The sequence below is a fragment of the Phaenicophaeus curvirostris genome, chromosome Z (genome assembly GCF_032191515.1).
Source record: "Phaenicophaeus curvirostris isolate KB17595 chromosome Z, BPBGC_Pcur_1.0, whole genome shotgun sequence".
Classification (NCBI taxonomy): Eukaryota; Metazoa; Chordata; class Aves; order Cuculiformes; family Cuculidae; genus Phaenicophaeus; species Phaenicophaeus curvirostris.
Window position 1 is genome coordinate 64549991 of NC_091431.1, and position 24072 is coordinate 64574062.

A 24072-nucleotide genomic window follows, 5' to 3' on the forward strand; every position below is an offset into this window, starting at 1 on the left:
TTAAAAAGTTATTATTGAGGTTTACCCAGGAAAAAAAAAATCCCACTTCTCTGGAATATCACACACACAGTTGAAGATTTACCAACAGGCTGCCAAACTGTTTTATAGGAAAGTTTTCCACTCAGATCTTATATACTTCTGATGTGAAAAGCAGTGATTTATTTCATCCCACTTCTTTACACCTTCCATTCAAGTTGCATTCCAAAGGTCCATGTTGAAAAAAACTACACCAGAACAGTATCCCCTTACACTGCACCTTGCTGTATTGATGAGTGATGCCTACGGAGGTACATCAGCAATGCCTCAAGCAGAAATGTAACGATATGTGCTCATCTCAACCCTCTTGAAGACAAAGCCACACAAAACAGAATGCTTAATTGAAAAAGCTACATATCCATCCAAATTTCACTTCAATATAGTATCTGCGCAAAAACCCCACTTTTTAAAGTCAATCGTGCCCTTCATTAATATATGGGACGGCTAATACTGAGGCTTTGAGACCATACTGACCTAAAGCAGATCAAACTTGTTGCACAAAGTGCACAGCAGCCTCTCAATCCAAGAACTTCCATATTAAAAGTTAACAGGAAGATCTTTTCCTTCAGCCATGGATGTGATCTCCATCTGTGGAAGGCTCCAAAGTTCTCATAAAGCTTTGTAGAAATTTATCTCTTTAGCTAACTGCTTCAAAGTATCGAAAGGACAAATAAACACAATTAAAAACTACATACTTGTACAGATCCAATTCAGTTTGAAAATTTTGTGGTGCTGAACAGTGCTTACCTACACAGGTTTCTTTTATTAAAAAATCGCTATGACTTTTTCAAAAATATGGTATTAAAAATACGGCATGTATAATGAACTCATCTTTAACAGAAGCAGTTCCAAATTAAGCTTAGCATTTTTTAACAGTGCTGGTGTTAGTTTTTACCTTCAAGATGAGAAAAATACTGTTTCTGGAACACGTCATGAAGAAGTTAATACTCAGGTCCTTTAGCTGTATATGTTGCTCTCCTAACCTTTTGACAGGGCATATCACCAGCTTTTGATTTTGTAGTTCAGACAGACACTTCTCTTTTCAATGGTTGCCCAGACTACAAAAGCAAAGTCTTAGCCAGGTAACAACCTAGCAAACTTTATAAAATCTAGTAAGAAATGCATCCAAGCATGACCTTGAAAAATCCATTTTTGAAAACTGCAACTAGAGCATGTTAAAAATAAGGAGCTGCAAAACTCCTTAATGACAACAGGAAAAAAAAAATGCTGTTCTGTGCAAAATAGTGCCAGAAAATTAAAATATGAAAGCAGGAAAAAATTTTTAGGAGTGGAGAAAATACCTAGATAACTTGTTAACAAAAAATTGACCCCCAAACCCAAAATGTTTGTTCCCCAACACTGTTAACAAACAAGCCACAAACATTTTCCACACATTACTGCAAAACATTTTGATAGGTAGAAGGCACATTCCTACAGAACAGTAACATCACATGCTATCTGAAACTGAGAAATAGATCTACGCTTTCCCTACGCAGCCTCAGAAGAGTGACTCAAGGGTAAATGAAGGCAACCAGTTCTCCTGCTACTCAAACAGGAATACATCACATAAGCCAACAAATCTCTAAATAAATATATAATCAAATAAGTAGTAGGGTGTTGTGCAGGAACAGGCATACAGCAAGTTAATATTCTTCAAAGGTTTCTTTGAACAGACAAGAGGGCAGTACGTCAGTCTTTACATCATCATAAATGCTTCTCAGGTCCTACGTGGCACTTCAGGAACTTTTGACGCTACCCAGGAAAACAAGTTTTTTTGCTACTAACCTCACCACTGCAATTACAAATATCCTCCCTTATGGCAAGCAGATATCCAAGTGATAACTGCAATCATTTTTACCCCAGGAACTGTCTCAATGCAGTTATTTCTTAAGTCATTAATAATCACTTCAGGGGAAAAAGCATTTCTTCAGTACTTTCACTGCAAACAATAATTCAATCTAACATGAAGAAAATTACTTCCTTTGGGAAGTATGCATGTCGGCACGAGTAATCTGACTATTCTACGCATACTTTATCACTGCTAAAAAAAAATACAGACATACAGCTATATTGCCTCTGTTAGCAATAGCAGCTCTATCTGCCAACTATAATTAGGATCAAATTTTTAAGATATTCTTTGTCTTCTGATAATGTGAGTGCAGCCAGATGTTTGCATTCCAAGAGATGGAAGGAAGGAATACAAATTACAGAGGAAATGCAAAGGGAGCTGCAGATCTCAGTACAGGATTGTGTACAGAAAGCAGAGGTAACAGCACAGCTCTCCAGAGCCATTTCACATTGAGACAGCTAGCAGAAAGCTTCAAAGATTACATAAACTCAAGACCATAAGCAGACTCCTAATTTTCATTGCTATACACCATCCAAACTTTCAGTTCCAAGTAGTTAATTGTCAAGGCCAAGTCTATCTCAATTTGTTCTTAATCTACAACGTTATTCACCACACGATCAGATATATTGTGACGATATTCCAAGTCTTTCTAGTCCTAATATTTAATTTTTTATTTTGAACAGCCTGAAAATTATTCTGATATATTAGCTTATTAGTGGAAGCATAAGACATTTCAACTCTGAAGGTGTGAAACACATTATCCTTTGGTAATGCTAGTGACAGGGTTATGTAAAATCTTCAGCAGTTTTTATCTCAATAACTTCTTCCTGTGTGAACTGATAACTAACTGTAGTCTACTAGGCATACTGGCCAAGGAGGTATAAAATATTTTTCTTATTTAGCCTATTCAAATACACCTAAGGATTTCCAAGAACAGCCTGCTCATTCCATCATCTTTTGTAGCTTTACAGCAAGCATAATTCAACTTCAGGATCACGAGTTTACTTCAGTCCAAAGGATACCAATATTTATTAACTGACTCTTCAGCCCAACCTCAGCTCCTAACCCATTCACCATTACATCATCCATGATGAGTAGGTATCAACTCACTGAAGGCAAAAAGGAAGTACAATGAAAATCAAATAAAGCAGATCCTACAAAAACTGTAAAATTTTTTTTATGAAGTGCGATACCAAGGAATCGTCTGTCACCAAGTTCTCAGCCTTCAAGTTACGTCCATGACTAATGGAACGCCTCTCTGCCAACATGACAGCATGACTTAAGATTCCCTGAAAAAACATCACTAAGCCATTGACTATTTCAGTCCCTCACCAGGTGTTCTCTCACTTCTACATAATAATATTAAATGGAGAGCAGGGGACATACCAGTTTGATTCAGAACAGCAAAAACATTGCCTAGCAGATTGTTCTTCCATGCACAGCCACCAGAGCTACAGGATTCACAGATTAATCCTATCAGCAAGCGTAGGAGAAATAGGTAGGCCATCATGACCCTCCATCAACCCCAAATTTCACTTGTAACCTTTAAGCCATAGTCATTTCTGGTCTATAAATTGCTAAAGGCTAGTCATTTAATACAGCCACTACAGATCAGTCACAGCAAACTTATGAAAAACATATATATACAGAAATCTACACTGCCCTAACTGAAAAGACAATCAGCTACTTTCTTAATAGCAGTGACTTTCAGGCACTTTCTTTCTGTTTGATGTCTGATGTGCATTTGCATCTACTGCTTCCATATTTACAGGATGACTGTTCTTCTATCACAGGTAAAAATTCCTGTCCCTCCAGGTTACATGATAAATCCCAACCCACAAACACAAACCAAGTAAAAGACAATTAAATTTTCAAATTTCCAGATTACAAAAGCTGCCAGAAACATGAGCATTTTCCATAAAAATTTAAGAAAAAGTTTCAGTGCATTTAAAATTTCTATTAAAAATAACACTACGTCAACTGAAGTCTTCATTTATTTCCAAGTGTTCAAATTGTTATTACACGTATACCATTTAACCGTTTTTTTATTTTACAATTAGGGTAATTACAGTGGAGAGCTCATACTTCCAGTGGCCTCTATGTAGTAGATACCACCAAAGCAAAACACAGAACATTCCACATGGTTAACAAAGGACATTCTCAAATTACCAGGATTACAATAATCAATTTTTTTGCTAACAAATCACGTAAGTATGCAATGGGGGCATTTCCTTTAACAGAAGTACCAAACATAGTACTGCATTTGTTAAATTTTAACATGAACATCTCTACGTAAGAGCAACACTGTACATAACAGTTTGACTTATCACAAATATGGTACTTTGGTAGCTCTAACTGTGATGTATTTTTTCCTCCTGAGCTCCACAGCATGTTTTATTTATAAAACATATTGCTAATATTTCCTGCATATTTATCAGGAATCAAATGCATCATTCGCTTGCCACTTCAGTGGGAAAGGGAGCAGTGCTTCTATCTCGTATTAGTCTTTTCATACATGCACAGTTTTTGCCCATGGACACTTCAACATGTACCTTAACCATCATTTTGTTTGCAAGAAAATAATCTTTAATCAAAAAACGTTAGAATATTCTTCTCAAATTAGAAAGACTACAGCCGTAGATAATTACATGACAAATCACTAACAAATATTTATTTCAAAATAACACTGTATGTGCCAATTTTTTACCAAGCAACGCGCACATCAGTCTTCTGAGGCGCAATTCAACATATCCCATTTTAAGCTCATTTATTAAACTGACTGGCTTATTTAGCTACCTTTTTTGTAGGACATTCATGCGGCTGTTAAAATTGCCTCAGGTAAAATATAAGATATTTTATCATTATTTCAGGCAATAATATAACTGACAGATGGGAAACTATTTTTAAACACACGAGCTAAGCAAAATCAAACTGCCTCAAGTTTTATCAAGTAAAATGGGATAAACAGATCCAGTAATGATTGCCATAAATTCAGCAAAGGGGTTATCTATAAAAGAAATTAAAAGCTCTTGGTTAACAAATACTAATTTCTTTGAACACTTGACCATAAGTTTCCACAAGAGAACTAATCACTATATTAAATTTTTTCACTTACTCCCCCCCTAGGTGGATTAATTTTACTTTCCAACTTCCTGAAGATAATTATGTCATACGCTGGTACATAACTGCCATTCAACAACCTACTACCACAGTAATCTAAGTGAGGACAATGTTCCCTCTAATATGATAACCATGCACTGTAAAGTAGCCACATGAGTTTTTGAGGCAAAATTGGTGAAATCTGGTTGCATAATTCCAGATTTCAGGGGAAAAACAAAAAATCACATGTACATACCACAAATAAAAAACACCTAGAACCTGTCCACAGTGATCTGAAGCAATTTATTTCATTCACTCACCTGTGACATTTTAGCAATCATTCTATTTTGCCCAAATACTCCTACATGCCTGCAGGAGTTACTAAAAAAAGAATGTGCCCAAAAATACATCTGCTAAGATCTTAGGTTTATTTGTAATGTGTCAACAATAGGCAAGTTAAAAAGCAGGTGGAGGCATATGACATATTTAAATTAAATAATAAATACCAAACATGATGAAGACACCGTTCCTCACCCTTCAATACTTATTTATATTGAACTATAAACTCCACAGCATGGAAACAGTCTGTGCATGGCACTTCCATGCTTGTCTGCAATATAATCAATTATATTGAGAAATTCCAAAATTAAACAAACAGTAAATGCTGTTTATCTATACAAAATTTTAGAAACACATCATTTAACATCAAATGGGAAAATTACAGCTGAAGTAATTAAGTTGTACACTCCCTACAGTCTTGGAATGTCAATTTTCATGAAGCTGTTTCCATCTTGTTCGTCTAAACAACTGATTTTAAGTCAGAAAATGACTTTTCCGATGTCCGCCAATGTACATTTTTTCACTGTAGTTATGTTAACTCCAGTACTGGTACGCCCCTTATCTCTCCAAGTTCCACCCAAACATTATATTCTCCTTTCTTTATTGCATTATTTGTGACTTCTACCAAGAAGCCCTTCAACTGGGGCAGCACCTAGTCTAACAAGAGCTTCCACTGGAGAGAAGCTTCTCTTACCAGAACAGTGCAACGGTTGATAAGCAAAGCTCTCTCCAGTCACGACTCATCATGCACGCATGCACCAGCACTCCACTGTAAGTGCCAAGTATCTTCTGTACAAAAGATAAAAAGAGCTGCGCACATGGAAGCCTCACAGAGCAAGCCAAGCTAAATGGTTAGGGCAGGCAGTGTGGGCAGGGTAAAAATGTGACAACCAGACATTCATGGCTGAAGTAACATTTTACTTATAACAATTTAACCTGTGTTACAGGATAATTTAAGCATTGCTGATTATGCAATACTCTTGAAGGAACAAAAGCCCTACAAAGATAGGCTAACTGCTCTTTCCTACGGAATAATTAGTTGGTGTTCAAGAATTAATTTAATAACAAAGCTTGAAAAGCATACTCAACTAATAAACATATTTGGAGCTTTAAAATACTGCCTTACTCTGAGGTATGTTTCTATTACTGTGAAAGTTTATGCATCATATTCTGAAATCTAGGGTCCAAGAAAAAAAAGACTAGTTGTATTTTCTAAGTCAAGCAAGCTATAGAAAAATGGGAAGAAAAAACATGTGGCTTGTATTCAAGTGTTATTGTTTAACAGAACACTTCATGCAAATAATGCAAAATAGTCTATACACTCAGGATTCTTTACATCTGAATAAATAGGGTACATTAGCAAATACAGCATTTAAAATTATCTACAAAAATGTGTTATACCAGGTATTTGCTGTTTGTATCAAGTCTTTGTCAGGACAATACCCAAGAGCATGAAATAAAAGAAAAAAATTAAATGGAGACATTTTAAGAAATTTGAGAAAGTAATTTCATATAAACTGTTAACTAAACTGAAACTAAAAGACAAAAGCTATTAGGTGGCCTTATCAGCAAACACCTTGAATCAAAAGGCCATAAACAAGTAAGCTTTACATATTATTTGATTTGTTTATTACCATGAGGTGAAAGCAGCACATTTCCTTTTAGTAAAGTATACACAAATAGCCTCACTCAGAATACACTTTTAATGCACATAAAAAAAGTATTCATCTTACAAATCGTTTTGCAATCCAAATATACAATAGCTTGGAAAACAATATTTTAGAAAACAAAAGCCAATGTAAAAAGACCGCTTAAAACAACTAAAATGATAAAAGTTTCTGTATGGCTCTGTCTTTACAGTTTTCTTACTGCATCATCAATATCAGAAATCTGTTCCTTCAGCTGGTTCCACTGTTCTGGATTTAAAGAAATACCTGAAATAGATTAAAAATAAACACTTAAGACCAAAAGAAAATTCTGGTGCAGGATCTTGTGTAACTACTATCAAGGCTGTCTTCACAGACAAGATTTATGTCGTAATGCCTGAACTACTTCAACAACCATCTCAGTTACAAAGCAGAACTACTCATTTGGAAGACTTCAGTTTAAATTTATACTTCAACTTTTCACCAGTTAAGTTTAAATGACAAAGAAAATAAATACAAATGCAACAAACTCATTCACGAGTGTCAGGCTAAACACAGGAAGTGAAATATTGCTCTCACTTTGATAAAAGGCAGCACAAAAACCCTGGGTGAGAAGTAGGAAACCATTCATATTCCTGTTGCCTCCTTTAAAAGCCACACGTCTGCGGACTGAACTGCTGTGCACTTTTAAAGTACCAAAATTCTGTTTTGTTTTTTTTTTTAATTCATCCTTTAAAGGACTGCAAATAATACATACCATAAGTAACATTTTGTAGACTATTCAACACCCTACCATTCAAAATCCAATATGAAAGTTACTTTTTCACTTCAAGTTCACCTTAGTTTCTAGTGATGTTCTATCAATAATCATACAGTGGCCCTCAACCCATCTTGTCAGCTCTAAACTTGTACTTCCTCAAGCTTGAGTCTAGGCACATGTTCCCTTTACGTTTTAGTCTCCTCATTCTTCCCCTACAATCTCTACGCCAACTCTATGCAAGTACAGACTCACAGGCCCACCTCTCATACTCTCTCCAGAGTCTCTCCATACATGTCCTCTACCATTTCCTCCCAACACTTCACCCTCACCATCAGGCCTCCTTCACTGCTCTCTCCCTGTGGAGCAGAACCCAAAAACAGGTGAAACTTTGAATTCTGTTTCTGGAGCTCACCACCTTTTTTTCTCCTACTGTCACTGCCTTATCAGAGCACCATAATACTTTTGAGCAACAAGTATTCTGCATGGAGCTACTCTAACCTGTTTTCCACCTGCCTTTAGAGGGCAGGTTTCTTTTCAGAACAGTTAAATCAGGTGTGCTAACTACTCTTAGGGGACTAAATGTCATCAAGATGTCCCTTAACCATGTACCAGATGAACTGCATACCATTCAGACCAGCTGTTTGTAATGATTTTACACAATAACTTAAACAGTTGGATTTTTTTTCCTGTTTTTTTAATCACACAATTTCAACTGCTCATACTGGCTTTAGGATAGCTAGGTAAGCATCTAGTTAAGTGCATCAATGCAACAACAGACATGTACAGTTTGACTATTATTAATTTTATCCTAATAAATTTCAGATCCTTTTGCCACATAGATAAACATTTCTAACTACATCATCTAATTTTTGTCACTTGGCATACCCACCAAACCTCATTGTAATCTGCCACTCCAAGTGCATATACCCTTTTTTCACTTCCAGCTCAAAACATAGAATGTTATAGCCCTTAGAAGTTAAAATTATCTTTTTTGTTAGGTAGAAAAAACAAATCCAAACAAAGAAATTTTCCTACTCTGTACCAGTGCATCAGTCCACACAAACCAATTCTCAGTAGTAATTCACAGAATGTTGGAAATGCTCACAAATGTCAATTCTCCACTTTCTAGACAAGCTATAACAACGTAACAAACCTTACACTAATCCGCCATTAAATGCCTTCAATCTCCAGGGCAGAATGTTTCATACCTACCCCTCTCTTTGGCACAATATGCAAAACAATTAAAAATTGGCTTTTCTAACAGAAGCAACATGATAAGCGAGGCAGTACTGCTGCAACTATCCTTGTATCCTCACCTTACAGGCGGCAAAGTTCTGAACATGGTTCAGTGAAGGCACACCACAAAAAGTAGTTACAGAGTGGCAATTAGAAGCACAGGGCTTACATTGTACTGCAGATTATAAGCACAGGACCAGAACTTCAACACTACAGGCTTTTTCCCCTCAACTAAAATCTTGACATATTTGTTCAACAATTAGCCACATTAAATCTTTTAATGGTTTTAATCTAAAATTTGATAGAAATTGAAGGACATAACTGTTCAAAAGAAAGTAACATCATAAATTATTATGATAAATCTTTTCAGTAAATTTTGAAATAAAAAAATCCAATTATCATAAATGAAAGAAACGGAGTTGATTAAGTGGCGGAGAAGTATGGCTGTGTTTATAATTCCCGTACTAGATCTGCTTGTATATGATGCCTTGATTTCTTGAGTAATGGAGGACCCATTTAGGAAAGCAGACTCAGGCCAACAAACCTCCTCTGTTTTTCTGTTATATCTCCAGACAGAACTAATAATTTGTTACAATATAAATTCTAAAAAGTTGAAGTATAACTCTAGAAATATCATGTAGCAATAAAGTATAAAAGTCTGATACACAAATTGTCCAGCAAACAATACTTTAACACAAAATAACATGAAGCAGAACAGTACCTTTTCTGCCAGGCTTCATTTCACCTTCTTGATCCATCCAATATTCTCTAATATCAATTAAGACCTTCCCTTTAAAGTCACGAACACTGACATACCTCATTTTGCCAATCTGTCAAAACACACATAAGGTAGGTGTTTAAGGTATTTACATATTACAGCATTCACTGTTTCCAGCAGTATCAGGCTCAGACACGTGACACTGCACACTCCAACTTATTTTAGACACCAGAGAAACAACTAGACCAAGAGCTTAATCCAGAGTGGTCAGTAGGCTAATGAGTAATGACAACATAAATGGATGAACGACTTAAAAGAAGTTCAGCATTCAATGCCTAATGCAGAAGTAGCTCTCCAAGAATAAAAATATCTATATTCTTAACAAGCTTAGTTCTTCTGAAAGCCACTAATTTACTGTTTTCTGAAATAAATTTGTGCCTGTATTACAATCCATCTTGTTTGCTGCAGTGGCAAACAAACAGGCAAAGAGGGAGCTCTACTCCTAAATTTAAATTTTAGCGCATTTCATATGTACAGAAATGAAATTAGATATTCACATGAGAACTACAATTTCTAGAGGGGCTTTTGTTTGTTTATTTTTTATTTCTTAGAATAAATACAGATAGAACTGAAAGCAAGTCACTGCCCGCCCTCAAGTACTCAGAGCATTACACTGGATCTGTGGTTAAAAGACCATCTCACTACACCAGGTGTTCCAAATAATTAACAAATCCTTTATGTTTATCAGCATGTAGCACAGCATGAAATGACTTTGGAATTCCATAATTCTGCACCCCAGTGGCTTCACTGAATTATGAGGGTGACTTTCAGCAGCAGGAGGGGATGGGAGTTGGGGATATGGCTGGCAGTGACAACTATGCATTACACTGCATATTTAGGCTTATTAAATATCTTTCCAAATTCAATAAAAAACTATTTGTTCACACAAATTCAAAGCATAATGTGAATCTGAGAATCAGAAATTAGATAACAAAAACACAGTCAAATACAATGCATATAAAAAATCCTTAGAATTCTGCGTGCACCATCTGGAAACACTTTGATGAAAACCATGTTCTAAAGCAAACAATGATAAAACATTCCTGATAAAACATTATCTTCAGTTTTAAACTTCTTTGGTTTATGCACCTTGCATCTTGATATAATTTAACAAGAGCCCAAACGCATCTTACTAGCATCAAGCCTGATAAGAAAGCTTCAACAACTCTGCAATCAAGTAAAACCATCCACAGATGTTTAAGTCATAAACTGTTATTTCACAGAATAAACAGGAATGCTTTACACTTGTTTTAAGTAATTTTTCTGCTTATGCAGATCATGCCAAAATAAGTCTAAAATTTAGATTATAAAAATAAGGATGTATTTAGATTCCATAAGCCTGAAGCAGCCATCTTCCTATTTCAAAGCATCCTTTAAAATTAACAAAACATTACAGTTCGTAAGACGGTATTTTTTTGATTGATTAAATACTATCACTGCAATAAAAATTTAACATTAAAAAATAAAATCATTACATCATGGCAGCTTAGTTCTTTCAAAACAAACTTGGTACCATGCCCAAGTCTGGCAGCACTGCTGGTAACGGGAGCCCTGAAGAGCCTACAGGAACAATTCTTGTCTTACCCTTGAACACTTCTATGACTTTTAAGGTCACTGTAAAGTCAGACTGTTTCTCCCTTTGCCTTAAAGGTTTCATGGCACCAGCTTGTCTGTGATGCCGGGTTCAGCAGGAGGGCAGGGTGGGAGCAGGTACCCCTCTCCATGGCTTGGCTGAGCTCAGGACCCAGAGCTGACTGCTGGGAGGGAGGGGATGCAGCGGTGGGTGCTGCCCCCACTGCCCCTCCATTCTTCGACCTACCAGACCCGCCCAAAAGACACATGCAGATGGGGGGTCGGACAGGCCTTATAAAAAGAATCTCAAGGAATCAGGCAGGGGCAGTCGGTCTCTCGCTCTCACTCCCACACTTCAATCAGACCAGCCTGGACCACACGGCCTGGGAGAAGCTCCTGCTTCTGCCACGTGTTCCCAAGATCTGCTGCTGCTGCCATCGATGCGGTGATTTCTTTCCTTCCCCTTCTCCCTCTTTTTCTGTCTCTCTCCCATTACCTTATGATGTGCATGTCGGATCAGATTCAAGGGACCTGGGCTTGTGTTTGGGGATTCGTTTCTGTAACTTCGGATGGTTGTACCCCATGTCCCAGCTGTATGCCCCACTATCTTGGTGTGTTTATGTTTGCCAGAGCCAGAAATAAATACTACTTCTGATATTCACCCTGGCCTCCGGATCGCCACACAGACAAACAAATCCAACTTCCCCCCCCAAGTCAGGGCCGCACACGAGCATGTAGCTCGTGGGTCCGGGTTGTGACATTTTTTCGTAGTTGGCATGATTTGTCTGTTTGTTACAGCAAGAGGGTGAAAGAAAATTTGTGGTTTCTTGCACAGTTATAACAGCTCCCTGGGATGTGCCCTATTTCTACTGCTGCCACTTATCTCTAGCATTGTTGGGGATGGTTGGAGTCCTGGCAGCACTCATGTGGGTGGCTGCTCAGAAGGGGAGGTCAGTGAGACTTAAAATTGAGAGAGAAAATGAAGCCTTGAAAACAGTGAATGCTTGTGGACGTGAGGAGAGTCTGACATTTCAGCTGCCCTGTGGTTCTTCGGCCAATGGGGAAACCAGTTTTTTCGAGTTTTACAGACAATATCGGGTGGGGGAAGCAGCCACTTCTTGTTGGGATGACAGGGTGCTGCCTCATCCTGCCTCCGACTTGTTTAAAACAGAGGTTACTTAGGAGGGAGAGAATAGGATTAGACTTTCTCAGAAAGAAGCTGAGGGACTCTACAGACCAAGAACTATTCTGCCACTGGGTGTAGACCCAGAGGCTGAGTGCGAGGCTCGGCAGAGGGGCACTGGGGGTGAAACAGAAGGCATCGAGCCACTGCTGGGCAGCAGTGTGGGGTGTTGAGGTTATTTTTTCCAGCTTGAAGCATGAGGCTCATTGTTTTGGGGAGGAAAGTGGTGAAATTGGATCCTATTCCCGATTCTGATCCCGAGCTCCAACCCCTGATTATTATTATTAATGACAGGGTGGCAGAACCTGATCTTGCTCTTGATGCTGATCCTGATTTCAGACTCCAACCCCTAATTATTATTGATATATGAGGGAGAAGTCTGAAACCTCTGCTGTAGGGAAAGAAAATGCATGTGCCCTAACAGAGCTGGCTGGATTGCAGGAGCTTGAGGGAGCACTATGCTTTGTGATTCAAGTAGTATTTTGCTGGGGTGGAGGAATTAGATTTTGGGAGCAGAATGATGTGATTGCAACCCGTATTCCTGGAATAGGAAAGGGGTCTCCCAGACATTTAATGCCTGGCCTGCCCCTGTCTGACCTGCATTGTTTGACAAAAAAAGCAGCAGCCCCTTTGACAAAGGGAACAGCCTTACTATATAGCTCCTGTTGGGAAGATGACTCAGCCCACTGAGAAAACTAGTGGAGCTATCATTAGCCGAGCCAGAAAGCAGCCAGTGGGCTTATTCTGCACTGCTCACAAAAACCAAACATGAGAATTTATTGGCTACCTTCTCCCTCAGCAAATCAAGATACTGCCCAGGAGAGCCTGATCTGGTAAGCCTCCCAAATTTAGAGGCACACAATACTTTAAAACCCCCACTTAATCTATATGCGTGGGTAGCCACTGAAGCCCATGGATAGGACTATAAAATAAGTACGCAGAGGATTGTTCTTTCTTTTTAAAATCAGTCCTGTCTTGGATTGAGTCTTCTTTTTCTTTGTTTTTATTAGGGGAAAAACAACCAAACAACAAAAAATTGGATGATCAACTATGGAGCCATGTGGACCGAGGACATGCCCTGACACACTATGCTATAACCTCTGACGATGAAGATGGGCTGAGACCTTTCCCACAACTGTTGATTTTGTCTTTGTGTTTAACATGATCAATGTCGCTATACCTGCATTAAGATTTTTTTCCAACAACTGTTTATTCTGTCTTTGTTTTTAATATGATTTATACAGCTACTTTTGCTATACCTTTATTGAGATTTACTTATTTTATTTCTCGTTTTAGCCAGAACTGTTGATTTTGTGTTTATTCACTATGGTTAATGTGGTTATTTTCACTATACTATACTACTTCACTATATTATACTACTTCACTATACACTATTACAGAATTTTGGATTTTCCCCAAGTTGAATAATTGTTTAATAAGAAAGTTGCATCTTTCTCTGTTAATATCCTCTGTTAATGCTATTATTGCTCTTCAGGAAGAGAGATCTAGACCCACTAATCTCAACTGGGAGCAAGAAAGTGGTGGTGACAGATACTCCTGAGGATGTCATCATCACACAGTTCTGTGACTTCTGGTCCTGGGACCCAAAATTCTATCCTTTGGAGAAACCAGATTAATATGAGGCTTTATACATGCCTCAAGTTTCTTAATACTCTGGTTTTAAGCTGCCTAAATTTATTTGAACCAGTGGGATTCTGGTTACAAAACTGAACTGTAAAATTTTTTGGGAAAATAAGTGGCGGCCCTTTGAGGGCTCCAAAACTATTCTCTGTGGCTTATGCATTAAGATTGGAGTTGTTTATTTACCATTGCTAGCAATCTAAGGGAGAGAAAACCAGCCATAAGAACCGCAGTTTCGACCGTATTTGTTGAAATGTTATACTCGCACTGGTTCACTCAGCTGTTGCTGTATTAATCCTGATCCTCGTAAATTCACACATGCCATCCAGACTGTCTTTTCCTGCCAATCTTTCTTCCGCTATAAGGTGTATTCCAATCCCAATCTCTCCCTGAGGAAGTCATTAAGAGGCCTAGGCACGAATTAGCAACTCATGGTTCTAGGAAAACCCCCCGCCTTCTTTCGACTGAGCAAACTGATAGTGCATGGATCTGGGACGCAACTACCCCTTCCTTCTTTCACCCTTGGTTTTATTCTCGTTATCCCACTCCCTTTTTAAAGTGTCACCACTATAGACTGTATGGACAGCAGTGCAGGAGCAGGCCCCGCTCTCACTGGCTTGGCGGAGCTCAGGATCCAGGGCTGGCTGCTTTGGGGGGAGGTGATGCAGCGGCGGCTGCTGCCCTGCTCCCCCTCCCTTCCTCGACCCGCCAGACAGCCCAGGCTGGACCCTCCCAAAAGACACATGCAGATGGGGGTTAGACGGGCCTTGTATCTCAAGGCATCAGGCAGGGTTAGTCAGTCTCTCTCGTTCCCACTCCCGTGGCTCTCTCTCACTCCCATGCTTCGATCGGACCAGCCTGGACCACGCAGCCTGGAAGAAGCTCCTGCTTCCGCCATGTGTTCTCAAGATCTGCTGCTGCTGCCATCAATGCGGTGATTTCTTTCCCTTCCCTTCTCTCTTTTTCCCTGTCTCACTCCCGTTGCCTTATGGTGTGCATGTCAGAATGGATCCAAGGGACCTGAGATGTGTCTGGGGATTCATTTCTTAACTTTGGGTGGTGGCACCCCTGTGTCTCAGCTGTATGCCCCACTACCTTGGTGTGTTTATGTTTGTCGGGGCCAGAAATAAATACTACTTTTGATATTCATGCTGGGAATGACCTTATTGGCCTCTGGATCGCCACACTGACAAACAAATCCAATTCCCCCCACCCCAGTCAGGGCCAGACATGAGCGTGTGGCTAGTGGGTCCAAGTTGTGACAGTCACCTTCAAGAACAGCTTTAACTAGTAGTGCTCTGCAACATCTTTTTTTCCCAAGGTAACCAAAGAATATTAGTACATTGCCAGCTAATTCCAGATTTGCTTTGGGAAATAAAATCTGATACCATATAGCAAATTACAGCTACAAATACAGTAAAAAACGTTAGAATTTGAATTTAAAGATAAGACTGCGTGTCTTAATTCAAATCAAGGCAAGGGTCAATAATGCACAATTCACATTTACTCAGTAAGTCTACCTGAAATGGAAAGAGCTTCACATGAAAATGCTGCAATTAAATGAGGTTTTACTTCGCTGTCTAGATTTAGGCTGGCTGCTCACACTAAAATTTGAATTTTCAGTTGTACTCCATGCAAAAGAGCTGCCACTGCTAAAAGCTCTAAACAAGCTCCATGGTACAGTTCTAATTAACATCTGTGGTTAATAACTTCAACAAAAATCTACATCTAACTATTTAAGTAAATTGTTGTTTCTTGATGCTCACTTACCTGCAATTCTGGCAAAGATTAATTTCTAAAAAAACTCTTTTTTCACACAGCAGCTGACAGTGCTAGAACAATTTCACTGACCTAAGACACTTTTGTATCTCTATAACCACAGCAGTGTTCCAACGGTTGTACTGACTTACCGCAGCACAGTTGCTGCAGTTCAGCCTTCAGGACAAGTCGATATGTGTTTTTATTAAATACTGTGGCTCCTTAGGTTATGCTATTCTACTGAATCACATAAGCCAGAAGGCATGAAAAGCATTATTTCCAGGGTTCTGTTTCTTAGAGTTAAATGCACTGAATTGTGTCTAACTTCCTTTCAGTTATGCAACCCACTTCCTGTATGCATTGTTTTCAGGAACTGCCTTCACCTCCATCACTGCCTTCATCTTTCCTCCTCTTTCCAGTCTGTCTTGACTAAATTGAATAAACACAGTGGAAGTAGAGATGGCAAAAAAGCACCCTTCCTCCTTAACTGTAAATATATGTATAGAATTACAAGAAGCACAAGAGTCCTGTAAACAGTGAGATCTGCAACAGAGCAAGCTGATTATGAATTGCATGCGTGACCACTCAAGTTTCAGAATTGATGTGCTAAACCAATTACCTTTACAGAGCATCATAAATTTATGTATTGATCTACTTTCAGAAGCCTACAATAAATAAAGACATTACACAGGGAAACTGAATAACTTCTTTCTCACAGGTCAAAAACAAATATGACACAAATTTTGAAAAAGAAAAAAAATAAAAAGGAGGGTAAGGGAGCTAGGACAATATACAGCCAAATGACCCCTGAAGCAAGAATTTCAGTGTAATGCCTGATGAAGAGACGTTGTACCTCTTTGGATAGTCATAAAGACTGTATCCTGACAGCATTAACAAACCTTATCCAAATCAGGCATAGACGGATGACAGGATTTGTCACATCAACCAAAGCACATGATGCCAGAACTCACATGTCCTTGAAGCCACAGACAAGAATCCAATGTATCCACACTAAATGCTTCCAAAGTAACATGCAAAATGTTTGCCCCTTGGGCCTCTACTAATATACCACAAATGGCAGCAAGACAAACTTCCACACACCAGCTGCATCCAAATCCTTTAACAAATTCTAAAGTACACTAAGCTACCCATAAAACCTAAAGAGGCCAAAACCTAAAGAGACCAGTACCCCTTAATTCAAATGCGTCTTGCTACTGCAAAACGTACATTCATCCCATCTTAAAAATAAGTACAATGTCAAAAATTACAGTGGTTTTGGATAACCTAAAGAGACCAGTACCCCTTAATTCAAATGCGTCTTGCTACTGCAAAACGTACATTCATCCCATCTTAAAAATAAGTACAACGTCAAAAATTACAGTGGTTTTGGATATCCAGTGAAAAAAACCTGCATCATAAAACAAGGGAAGAGCAAAACTTATTTCAATACAGTATCTTACAATACAGAAGCCAGCTTGCCCTTGACCTAGTTAAGTAGGAATGAAGACTCTATGCTTCATTTCCAAGAACCTTCCTTTCAGGAGCCCTGATTAAAAAACATTTCCTTGTAGAGATAGTCCTGAGCTAATATTTACCGTATACACGAGTATAATCATGGTAAGTGCCGTATTTACAGACAAAATGAGTAACTAGAGAGTTACCGCATGCAAAGACATAAGCGTTAGATCAGTATCTACAACCTAGATTCTTTCACTCTGCTAAAACCGGACAACATTTTTTTTGAGCATCTCATCCGCATCCTAGCATCACAATCCCCTTTGGCCAGCACTTCAGGAGACTGTGCTGTCAAGATATTCCAATCACCTCATGAACTGTATACTGAATATCATGTAAAATTTACCTTAAACAGGCTCAAAGAGTGGTCAATTTTACCTGAAACATATTCTCGTCTCTGTTACTGCTCTGCTTAGAAGAAGCTGCACCTTTTGAACTTTCGCCAGTCTTTTGTTTCTTTACAGGCTTTTCTGGCGCCACTTGCTTTTTCCGCTTTGCCTTGAAGTGAGAATACAAAAAGAAAAGTATAAATCACAGATGACCCAAAGATGCTAAAAAGTTACTGTTTCTACTAATGGTTATAACCATGCCCACCCTAAAAAGAGTAATATAAAGATATCAAAGCTCATCTCATCTGCTAGAACCATATTGTGGACAAACTATTCTAAGGTGAAACAGCTCTAGCAAATATGGGTGGTTATAACAGGAAAAAAACCCACCTTACTGCCAATCAAAGCCAAGCTTCAGACTGTCTTTTCAGCAATAAATCTACCTATTAAAAAAATCACCTAACCATTTTCTTTTTTTTGACAAAAAGCTTAACTTGCAAGTGCAACCAAGTCATTTTTGTACCACTCAGTAAAGCAGATCAAGTCTCTTCACACACCACTCTAAAAGACCCAATGTCTGTGACACCACCCCGCATTTAGGAAAAGATTCTTCACAGAAAGGGTCATTGGGCACTGGAACAGGCTGCCCAGGGAGGTGGTTGATTCGCCTTCCCTGGAGGTGTTTAAGGCACGGGTGGATGAGGTGCTGAGGGGCATGGCTTAGTGATTGATAGGAATGGTTGGACTCGATGATCCGGTGGGTCTCTTCCAACCTGGTTATTCTGTGATTCTATGATTTCTTAAAAAGATAAATTCACTAGGTTTTTTCCAGTTTTTGTTCAAGTGACTGGTAAACCTATACAAACTTACAAATCAAATAACTATCAAAAATAAATGGTAACGCTCAATTTATACATTTGTAACAGTCAACATATGTTAAAATTAATTGACAAAGATATTCACATTGGCTCAGCTTTTAAGTGAAAAACTAGCAGCTGGTACTGCAGTAAATACAAGAATCCGTAAGAAACAAAGAAAAAGAATATGCAAACAAGATAAGCAAGTGGCACACGAAGGACAGGGCAAGTGGGAGTTTTTCTTTTAGACACAGCAATCCAGGCACCAGAATGGTGGGGGGTTGGATTTTGTCCCCAAAATCAGTCCAAATTCTTGCCACCAGGGGCAGCTTACACAGAAGCCTTTCACCACTGGCCACAGACCAGCAAAGAATTCCAGAAACCTTGTGGTTAGATATATAACATGGAAAACCCTGAAGAGAGCAGAAGGCAACTTAAGGAAATAAGTTTATTGCAAGGCAAAAAGCACCCTATTCACCCAAAACCCAGCCATGGGAGGTGCTTTGGGTTAAGTGTCTGATAAATCACACAGAACAACATAGATGTTGTGGCATAACCTAATTCCTTAACCCCAACCTGAAATATATGAATTAATACAGTAATAATAAACTGCATATCAAGTTCACCTTTTTGTCAACTTCACTATCTGAATCACTGGCAGATGAGCTTGAAGAGACAAGTTCCTTTGACTTAGGCATTCTAGGAAGAGAAAAATAACATGAGAACACTGTATGAAGAATACATCCCATTACAGCTGGAAAGCCATCTTCAAGCCTGTTTGTACAGGTTCACCTTATTCCAAACCCTCCTGAAGACTTGCCTGGCTTTTCAAATAACTTTGTGGATGCAATCTCAAACACTCCTTCCTCTGGTATCTCTTCCTCTTCTTGCTGCAACTGCATTAAACGCAGTGTTTCAGTTTCTACACTTTTTACAAAGGGACATTTTTTCACCAGTTTCACATACCCTCAGGTATGGCAAGAAACTACAACGTACAAAACACAGTATCGTTCTGAGTTAAATTCTCAGTATTACATTCACAAACTGTTAAGGCCCTAGCATGATCTACGCACTTCCACAGGCATTTTGCCCACATGAATTTGCTAACAACATGCTGCATAATGGTCACACATGAAGCTGAAGTTCCCACCAACAACACAGAAGTCTGAGAAAACACCTCCTTTGCAATGAACTACAATAAAGAAATGAAGATTTCCACTGCAGCTTCAATACATCAGTCACTAGAGTATATTCATTTGCCAGACAAGGGGACATTCAGCTTTCCTTGAATGCATGCTGCCAGGTGTGCTTCTGCATCTCTCTAGTATGCAAACATGTGGTTAGACAGAGCAGTTGCACATCCCACCTGCTACTAGAAACAATTTGTAACAAATAAATAGCTCATTTGTTCTTTCAGAATAAAAATAAGCATTCCAGAGAGAAACAGTGTAAAACAAACTACAGCTATGAAAAGATTAAAGAAGCTATTTCAGAAACAGAAAAAGAATAGCAGCGTTTCAAACCACAAGTGGGGAAAAAAAAATATGCAAATAAAAAAACGGAGTCGAAGTAATGTTAATGGATGAATGCATTCCAAAACAGGGTAAGTTCAGTCGCAATAGTTTGGAGCACAACGATGGAAGCTGCAGCACTGAAAAACAATAAAGATACGGGGCAGCACAAGCCACACTACAGGATGAAGGCGGAGAAGAGTTGGAAAGCGACAATGTAAAAATAAGCACAGCGATGACCTGAAATCGTGGAGGCGAATAAGAAAAGGCTCGATAACGCCAGGGTCGCGGGCACCTGCAGGGGGGTAACCCCGGGGTCCGCATCAGGATGAGCGAGTGACAATATGGAGTGAGGTAGGGGGGGAAACCGGTGGAAAAAGGAACGGGAGGCGGCGGGAGCCCCTCGGGAGAGGCCGGCAGAGCGTGAGGAGACACCGGGAAGGGCGGAAGGAGACGGGCGAGACGACAGCGAAGGGAAGGCAGAGGAGAAAGGCAGGCGAGGCCGAGCCAGGAACACCGGGTAGGCGGATCCCAGCCGCCATTTTCCTCCCCTATTCCCCTTTTCCACCGCTCGCCTTGTCCCCCCAGGGAAAGGGGTAATGGCGCGGGCAAGAGGGCGCGGGCAGAGACGCCGCGGCTCCGTCGGGACGGGGGGCGGCGGGCCCGAGCGGGGCCGAGCTGGCAGCGAGCGGGGAGGCAGCGCGGAGAGGGGGCCGGGGGTCCCTATGGGCACGGCCCGGACCCTGGCGTGGGGGGGAATGGGGCCGGGTGGTTCCCGCCGCCATTTTCTGCCTCACTCAAATCCCTTTCGCCCCCCAACATGGCAGCGGCCCCTCCTCCTCCTGCCCCAGGCCCGCGCCACGGCAAGGCATCCCCTCACGCACTCGAGGAAAAGGGGAAGCCTCGCCTCACCGCGGCAGGGGGAGAGAGAGAGAAGGAGGGAAGGAGGGAGGAAAGAAGAGGAGAGAAGAGGATGGGGAGGGAGAGAAGGGAGTGGGTAACCCCGGGTGGGGGGAATGGCGGCGGGGCGCGAGGGGTACCCCGGCACTCACGTCCCGCTCCTCTGCTGCACCAGGCGAGGAACGGAAGTGACGTAACGCGCCGCGGGGTTCCCTGCCCCGCACCACGTGGGAGGGGACGGCGGGAGGTGCTTAAAGGCGACGCGTCTCCTTGTTTCGCGTCTCCGCCCTGGCGGCGGGGGGTCGTGCGGGCGGGACGGGGAGCGAATGCAAGCAGCGGGATGTGGGGCCGACAGCGAAAATGCTGGCAAATAAGCTTTCCAAGACTTATTTTGGGGTTTTAGAAAGCAAAAGTCCTTTAACCGTGTGAGGCAACACGAGGGAGTGGTCTCCATCAGTCGTGCAATGAGACGAGCTGTGGACTAAATGGATTTCCCGCTTACATGCATGTGTATAAATTCTCCCAGAAATCTTAGGCATATTCTATAACCCTACAAGGACGAATTTTACTGTTATTGTAAGCTTCACAACAGTCAAAACTTTTGCTAAACTGTAGCTTTGGAACCAGGTCGCTCTCTGACCTTGCCTTAGAGGTAGGGAAAGGCTGCGAACAGAGGTGGTTATAGAATAAGACACATCTGTTCAGCACAGGTCGTGCTTACAAGGCATAACAGTGTCTGGGAAAACACTATTTGAAAAGACATGCTGTAATAAAACATGCTATCAGAGGGACATTATGACTAGATTTCAAAAAATACAGTTACTTGGGTGAACTTAGGTGATAGAAGAAGAAGTTACTATTACAACAGTGGATTTTTTTTTTGTTTAAGCTACGCTAGTATTAAGTTTTATCTAAGTATTCATATTTTTTTTGAAAGTTAGACAGAATGTCCCTCTGATAGCATGTTTTCTTTAAAACAGGGGTTTTCTAGACAAAAGTTGTTTTCCAAAGTAGTTTTTTGGAGATGACAAATCTTGTGTGAAGTATGATCTGTGCTGAACAAATGTGTCTTCTTCTGTAGTCACCTCTGCTTGCAGTCTATCTCAAATGCAAGGTCAGGTGAAGAGCTGGCTCCAAAGCTCCAAACTGGCAAGAGATTTGGCCTGTGAATCATAGAATCCCTAGGTTGTAAAAGACCATTTGAGATCATCAAGCCCAACCATACCTGGCCACTACTAAATCATATCCCTAAGTGCTTCATCTACTTGTCTTTTAAATACTTCCAGTGATAACATTAACATTAGCCCTTGGAAAACAATAGAATATGTGTAAGATATGTGGGAGAATTTCTACATAAGCACATAAGTGGGAAATACATTCTGAAATCAGCTTTTGTCTCCTTGCACAATTGATGGAGATCACTCCCTCATGTTGCTCAGGCCTGATTAAAGGGTGCTTGCTCTCTAAAACTCCAAAACGAGTCTCAGGCAGCTGCCTTATGGAATCACAGATTGATAGAATGGTTTCTGTTGGAAGAGACTGCTGCAAAAAGTATTTGCAAAACTGTATTTTTTGAAAGTTAGACGGAATGTCCCCCTGATAGCATGGGGTTTTTTTAAAGCATGTTTTTTTCAAATAGTGGTTTATTTTCCAGACACTACTGTCTGCGCTGAACAGATGAGGCTTTTTCTATGATCACCTCTATTTGCAGCCTTTCTCTGTCTTGCATGCAAGGTCAGGCAGAGCTGGAGCCAGCTCCAAATTAGCAAGAGATTTGACTTGTGAAGTTCATAGTAACATTAACATTAGTCTTTGGAAAGTAATAAAATATGCGTAAGTTTTCAGGGAAAATTTATACATACCCATGTAAGTGGGAAATATATTCTGTCCCCAGCTCCTGTCTTGCTGCCCATGACTGATGGGAGATCGCTCCCTCGTGTTGCCCAGGCCTGATAAAGGGCGCTTGCTTTCTAAAACTTGAAAAATGAGTCTTCGAGAGCTTATTTGCTGGCATTTTCCGTATCGGGACCTTTACAGGTCATCTAGTGCACGCCAGCCCTGCAGTGAGTAGGGACATCGTCAACCAGATTGGGTTGCTCAGAGCCCTATCCAACATGACCATGAGTGTTTCCAGAGGTGTGGCATCTACGACCTCTGTGGGCAACCTGTTCCAGTGTTTCACAACTCTCAGTGTGAAAAATTCCTCCCTAATACCTAGTCTATAAACTTCTTTTAGTTTAAAACCATTACCCCTTGTCCTATTGTTACAGGCCCTGCTGAAGAGTTTTTTCCCCATCTTTCTTGTAAGCCACTTTTCAGTATCAAAAGGCCACTACAAGGTCTCTTTGGCATCTTCTCCAAGCTGAACAACCTGAGCTCTCAGCCTCTCTTCATAGGGGAGGTGTTTCAGGCCTTTGGTTATCTTGGGGCACGCCAGGCTGCAGTGCTGGCACTGAGGGTTAAAGACATCTCTGGATTAAACACTGGCTTCCTGAAAGCCCTCCAAGGATAAAACCCCTGAAAAATATGCCCTGGCAGTCATCAGGCTTATGGCAGGCCATGTCCCATAGGATGTGCTGTGCTGATGGTGTCTGCTGTGCTAGGACCTGTGAAGGTGCTGCAGGCTGATGAAATCTGCTAATTACAGAGAGAGAGAGATGAGCTCCTTGTATACAAACCTCAAGTACTCGTGCTTCTTAAAGTAATACTAAAGGAACCACTTGGCTACTGTTTAGGTCAGGTTGACATTGGTTTTTTGTTAGTTAATTGGTACTAGAAAAGAACTAATGAGCACCTGAAGTTTCTGGGTTAGGTACTGAGGGAGATAACAAAGACAGGACAGAGGAGAGTGTTCTCTGCCAAGAGAACACTAGAAAAAAAAAAAAGGAGACTGGATGGCTCCTTAAATCCACCAACCATGGAACTACTAAGATAAGCACAAGGGAGCAAAGAGACTGACTAATGAATCTTGAACTTCAGGTGAACTACCCTTACTAACTGTGTAATTATAAAAGAAAAGCTGCACCTCCTCAGGAAAGTTAACCTGCCTCCTGGAAAAGACCC

At 40.3% G+C, this 24072-nt stretch overlaps 1 protein-coding gene across 4 annotated transcripts; it reads right to left on the minus strand.

Annotated features, from left to right (window-relative positions):
- Positions 1–4415: 4415 nt before the first annotated feature.
- Positions 4416–21219, minus strand: SUB1 (SUB1 regulator of transcription). 4 transcript variants are annotated; one of them, XM_069880135.1, is made up of 5 exons: positions 21156–21219; positions 19225–19297; positions 17791–17910; positions 9687–9795; positions 4416–7257 (listed from the first exon to the last, which is right to left on the minus strand). In XM_069880135.1, exons 2-5 carry the CDS (start codon positions 19294–19296, stop codon positions 7178–7180), a joined length of 381 nt encoding a protein of 126 aa, XP_069736236.1. In that variant the 5' UTR covers position 19297; positions 21156–21219; the 3' UTR covers positions 4416–7177. The 4 variants fall into 4 exon arrangements, with proteins under 4 accessions (XP_069736236.1, XP_069736237.1, XP_069736239.1 ...); XM_069880136.1 differs by having other exon boundaries at positions 21162–21211; XM_069880138.1 differs by having other exon boundaries at positions 21150–21174.
- Positions 21220–24072: the final 2853 nt, after the last annotated feature.

Excerpts from the sequence above, each read along its gene's own strand:
- SUB1 (XM_069880135.1), bottom strand. The coding sequence starts at position 19,296 with ATGCCTAAGTCAAAGGAACTTGTCTCTTCAAGCTCATCTGCCAGTGAT. Across the intron at positions 17,911-19,224 it reads ATAGTGAAGTTGACAAAAAG|GCAAAGCGGAAAAAGCAAGT; the intron begins GTGAACTTGATA and ends TCTCACTTCAAG. Across the intron at positions 7,258-9,686 it reads AATGAAGCCTGGCAGAAAAG|GTATTTCTTTAAATCCAGAA; the intron begins GTACTGTTCTGC and ends AATCTATTTCAG.